The sequence below is a fragment of the Carassius auratus genome, chromosome 14, assembly GCF_003368295.1.
Source record: "Carassius auratus strain Wakin chromosome 14, ASM336829v1, whole genome shotgun sequence".
In the NCBI taxonomy this organism is placed as follows: domain Eukaryota; kingdom Metazoa; phylum Chordata; class Actinopteri; order Cypriniformes; family Cyprinidae; genus Carassius; species Carassius auratus.
In genome coordinates, this window is record NC_039256.1 from 33190539 (window position 1) to 33195925 (window position 5387).

General features: G+C 42.7%; 1 protein-coding gene across 2 annotated transcripts in view; it reads left to right on the forward strand.

Annotated features, from left to right (window-relative positions):
• LOC113114377 (WD repeat-containing protein 1-like) overlaps positions 1-4013 on the forward strand; it is an 8172-nt gene extending 4159 nt beyond the window's left edge. The window contains exons 8-15 of one of the 2 annotated variants that reach the window (XM_026281299.1): positions 1-90; positions 303-390; positions 1184-1340; positions 1746-1833; positions 2018-2128; positions 2255-2428; positions 3239-3383; positions 3497-4013. The exon at positions 1-90 is cut by the window's left edge and continues 144 nt beyond it. In XM_026281299.1, coding sequence (XP_026137084.1) covers positions 1-90; positions 303-390; positions 1184-1340; positions 1746-1833; positions 2018-2128; positions 2255-2428; positions 3239-3383; positions 3497-3603 — 960 coding nt within the window. In that variant the 3' untranslated portion in view covers positions 3604-4013. The remainder of the gene's footprint in view (positions 91-302; positions 391-1183; positions 1341-1745; positions 1834-2017; positions 2129-2254; positions 2429-3238; positions 3384-3496) is intronic. The other variant, XM_026281301.1, reaches the window with a different exon arrangement.
• The last annotated feature ends 1374 nt before the right edge of the window (positions 4014-5387 follow it).

The following is a 5387-nucleotide window of genomic DNA, read 5'->3' on the forward strand; positions in this document are numbered from 1 at the left end:
CAGAAGAACCACCTGCTCAGCGTCTCTCTGTCTGGATACATCAACTACCTGGACAGGAACAACCCCGACCGGCCGCTGCGCACCATCAAGGTGAGACGGGGTCAGCAGGGGTCAGATCTGAGCTGCTCCAGATCAGCAGAGTGACGCTGTCATTGCCGTGTCATTGCCGTGTCATTGCCGTGTCATTGCCGTGTCATTGCCGTGTCATTGCCGTGTCATTGCCGTGTCATTGCCGTGTCATTGCCGTGTCATTGCCGTGTCATTGCCGTGTCTTTACCGTGTCTTTACCATGTATTACTCAGGGTCACTCCAAATCCATCCAGTGTGTGACGGTCCATAAGACAGACGGCCGGTCCACCATCTACTCGGGCAGCCAGGACGGACACATTAATATCCTTCAGTGATGAGCGAGGCGACATTATTCAGTGTGTCACTCACTTGCAATAAACATCAAAACACATGTAGTACAGGAGACTGCAGTTAGCCGAGTGTGTGTGGCCAAAACATATTCTTATACAGTGCTGGCCAAAATGATCAGAAGACTCGATGGTTTAAGCCAGTTTGGAAACACACTACAGCAAAAGATGGAAATAAATGACTTCAAACCATTTTTAGCTGCTGGAAATACTATTGTTCTGATCATTTTGTCCACTAGTGTACTTCCACAAGATATAGTTCAATATTACAAGCAATTTTGCTGTTTTCCCGAATATCAGCGTGTTTGCAAATGTGATTTTATACAGCAGTAAGTCAATATGACGACACGTTAATGTCAATATTTTGTGTTGTATTTGAACAACACACAGCAATGCTTTGTTCCTGAATGATTCAGTGACTCACTGCCACTGACTGGTACTTTTAGTTTCTTATTTAAAGCATCATTTAATTACATAAAAATGCAGCGCATAGTATTTTATTATATGTACTGAATTTATTGATTAAATGTAAAAATTTGACACAAAAGATAATGTATACATCAACAAATGCCCTTATTTTGGTAAAAATCTCCTGGGAATCAGTTCAGATGGGATATGTAGTGTTCGTTAAGTTAATTTGTGACCCTGAACTGAGCGGCACACAGAACATCTGCCTGAGATCTTACTGACCATCTGACCACGAGCACAAACACAAGATCTAGTCTAATGACCGTCAGAAGAGTGTCTGTCCTTGACCCGAGCCGCACATTACTGGGACGCTGAGAGCGGAGAGAACGAGGAGTTTGTGGGGAAAGGACACTCGAACCTGGTGTCCAGGATGACTGTGGACGAGTCCAGCCGCCTGGTGACCTGCAGCATGGACGACACGGTCCGCTACACTGACCTGAGCAAGAGAGAGTACAGGTGACACACACACACACACACACACACACACACACACACTGACCTGAGCAAGAGAGAGTACAGGTGACACACACACACACACACACACACACACATACACACACTGACCTGAGCAAGAGAGAGTACAGGTGACACACACACACACACACACACACACACACACACTGACCTGAGCAAGAGAGAGTACAGGTGACACACACACACACACACACAGAGAGAGAGAGATACACACACACACACACACACTTAGTTTTCAGTTAAAGGCAGTTCATCAGTGAATTCAGTGATGTTATCATCCAGCTCAGTTTAGTTTAAATAGTATCTGTGCAATCAACTCGAGGATATCGCTGGATATTAAGTGTGTGTGTGTGTGTGTGTGTGTGTGTGTGTGTGTGTGTGTGTCAGTGCGTCTGATGTAGTGAAGATGGACATGCAGCCTAAGTGCATCAGTGTGGGTCCAGGAGGTGTCGCTGTCACCGTGTGCATCGGACAGGTACACACACACACACACACACATATATATATGCGTTTGTATTTATATATTCATAATATACTACATATATACACACATATGTTATGTAAACAAGCATGTTTATTCTGGATGTGACTGTTTGAGAGCACTAATATGTCAGTATTGTGTAATTATTGTGTGTGTGTGTGTGTGTGTGTGTGTGCAGCTGGTGCTGCTGAAGGACAAGAAGAAGCTCTTCACGCTGGACTCTCTGGGATACGAGCCTGAGTCTGCAGCAGTCCACCCAGGGGGCGGAGCCGTGGCTGTGGGCGGAGCCGTAAGTCACCAATCAGACTCTGGCTATTAGCATAATCACTGAAGCTCACACTGATGCTGTGTGTGTGTGTGTGTGTGTGTGTGTATATCTCTCCCTCTGTGTGTGTGTGTGTGTGTGTGTGTGCAGGATGGGAAGGTGCGTCTGTACTCGGTTCAGGGGAACACACTGAAGGATGATGGGAAGGTTCTGGAAGTTCAGGGGCCGGTGACGGACATGTCGTACTCTCAGGACGGAGCGTTTCTGGCCGTGACGGATGAGAAGAAGGTGATCACGGTGTTCAGCGTCGCTGACGGATACACGGTAAACTCCTCACATCAGATGTAGTTCCAGCACTCGATGGAGACGAGTGCCTTCAAAACATGTTCATCATTGAATCATTCATTCAAGAGATTCGTTCAAAAACACTGATTCATCCAGTAACGAGTCACTGAATCTTTTATCAATCACTGAATGAGTTTTAGAATGTTAAAAATGGGTGTACTCTAAATGTTATATTTTAAATACACATATATTCAAATGTTTAATAATTCATTCAAATTAACTAAGCACTTTTAATTAGACTGCACTAATAATATTTAGTCACACATTATTTTGTTTAATTCAGAATCATGATCTGTATTTGTGACTCTGGAACACAAAACCAGTCATAAGGGTCAGTCTTCTGAAACTGAGGTTTCTACATCATCTGAAGCTGAATAAATGATCTCTCCAGTGATGTGTGGTTTGTTCGGAGGATAATATCTGTCTGAGATACAACTATCTGGAATCTGAGGGAGCAAAAAAAATCTAATATTGAGAAAATCATCTTTAAAGTTGTTCAGATGAAGTTCTTAGCAATGCATATTACTAATCAAACATTAAGTTTTGATATATTTACGGTAGGAAACCTACAAAATATCTTCATGAACATGATCTTTACTTAATATCCTAATGATTTTTGTCATAAAAGAGAAATGTATAATTGTGACTCATACAGTGTATTGTTTTCTATTTCTCCAAATATACGTCTGTGACACTGATGACTGCTTCTGTGCTGCAGGACACTGATCAGAGAAAATAAAGTGATGTAGGTTGGTGCAGCTGTAGTGTGACCCGTGTGATGTGTTTCAGGAGAAGAGCCAGTTCTACGGTCATCACGCGAAGGTGGTGTGTCTGTCCTGGTCACCTGATAACGAGCACTTCGCCACCGGCGGCATGGACATGATGGTGTACGTGTGGACCGTTAACGACTCGGACAAGAGGATCAAGATTCCAGGTAAAGAGCGTGAGCGTCTGTGCACGCCTCGGGGGGGACCGCTCCTGATCTGTGACTCTCTCTCTCTGTGTGTGTGTGTGTGTGTGTGTGTGTGTGTGTGTGTGTGTGTGCAGACGCCCACCGCCTGCATCACGTCAGCGGTCTGGCCTGGCTCAACCCAAACACACTCATCACCACGTCCCACGACGCCTGCGTCAAACAGTGGACGCTCCGGATCTGATCTCCTCTTCCTCTCGCTCCTCCTCGGCTTTCTGTTTCTCTCCACCGGAAAGATGGGCATCGAGCACGTGACCTTACACGCACACACACACACACACACGTGACCAGAATATCTGTCAGGTGACATTCCAGGCACAGGGGTCAGAGTTCACGAGGTGTTCCTGAGCCCTGATTGGCCGTGAGCTACTCTTTCTTCTTGAGGAGGGACATTAGGGAGCAATAATCATCAGAAACCATTCTTGTGTGTGTGTGTGTGTGTGTGTGTGTGTGTGTGTGTGTGTGTGTCTCCTCTAACCCTCACATGATGTTTCTTTACGGTGTTTTTGACTGGATGTCTCTGATTTGTTGTTTTTTCATTAGGTGGATGTGATTCATATTAATAATGATAATAAACACTTTTTATGCACTTTCTTCTTCTTCTGTGTGATTTGTTAAAACTGGTCCACTAATACAGCTGAACCTGAGAGAAACACGAGAACATTGACTTCACTGCAAAACATGCCTTTCTTGCTAAGTACTTTCACTTTAGTCTTGTTTTCCAGTACTGTTCTTTAATCAAGACACATTAAGAGCAAAATAACTTCTGAAAAGTGTATCAAAATGAAGTGAGTTTTTGGAAAAGTATGGATTTGGGTTCAAGTAGTTTCCAGTATGGACTTTTAAATGTATTCTCCATGTTTTATACCCTGTTGATGGTAGTATTGGGTAAAACAGAAACTGTCACAATGTTTGTTTACATTTAGTAAGCAGCCTTATAATTTACAACAAAAAACCTATGTGGGAGAATTTTCTACTTTTCACCATGACTCATTGCTCCTTTAATGCGTGGGCACACCCACAAAACTATTTTATCATTTAGAGAAATAGTGTCCCTTTAATTGAGAACCATTGTAAACCCTTTAAGCACAATACAATCCACTTTATTACAGTTAGAGCGGCCTTAGTGACGTCAGCGCGGCGCGAATTCACCTGCAGGAACAAAAGCGCGCGAAAAAAGCTCGAAAATACTCGACTTCCACTTCATTAGTGACAAGCTGCGTCCGAAATCGCATACTTCCATACTATATAGTAGGCGAAAAACAGTATGCGAAGCAAGTAGTATGTCCGAATTCTCAGTATTCGAAAAACAGTAGGCGAGATGTACCCGGATGGCCTACTACTTCCGGCCGAATTCCGTAGTATGCATAGGATGGACACTTCTCTATCCCATGAGGCACCGGGAGAGGGCTCGTCATACTCATATTCGAAAATAACGGAAAATCGGAGGATCGTGACGCCGCTGTTTTGAAGTGTAAGTACCTTATGGATAAACGCTGTTCATTGTGGTTAAAGTGTACTTGTTTAACATAATCCAAGTAAACGACTGATTTGTTAAAGCTTTACACATTGTAAACTGATGAGACTATTTTGTAAATTGAGTTTAAAAATATGTTTAATAATCATTATCGATCAGAGGCTGTGCCTCAGCTTGTTAAGGCTGCTTTCTACAGACGGCTCGTTAAGTAATTTAATGATATAAAATTACAAAATTTTAAGTAATTGAAACGAGTTAATTTACATTTTACTAGTGTTGATATTTTGATTAAAAAAAAATGTTGGTTAACTTACTAGGCAAACTATTGTTAATAGGTGCCTCAGTTTGATCATAAATCATCAGTAATGTGTGAATCCTGTTCTGATGTTACAGAGACTGATGAACACAATCCACTGATGAAACCCTATTCACTGGAAAGCATTTATTTTTCATTTCTACATGGATAAGAGCACAAAGCTTCAGACAAAACC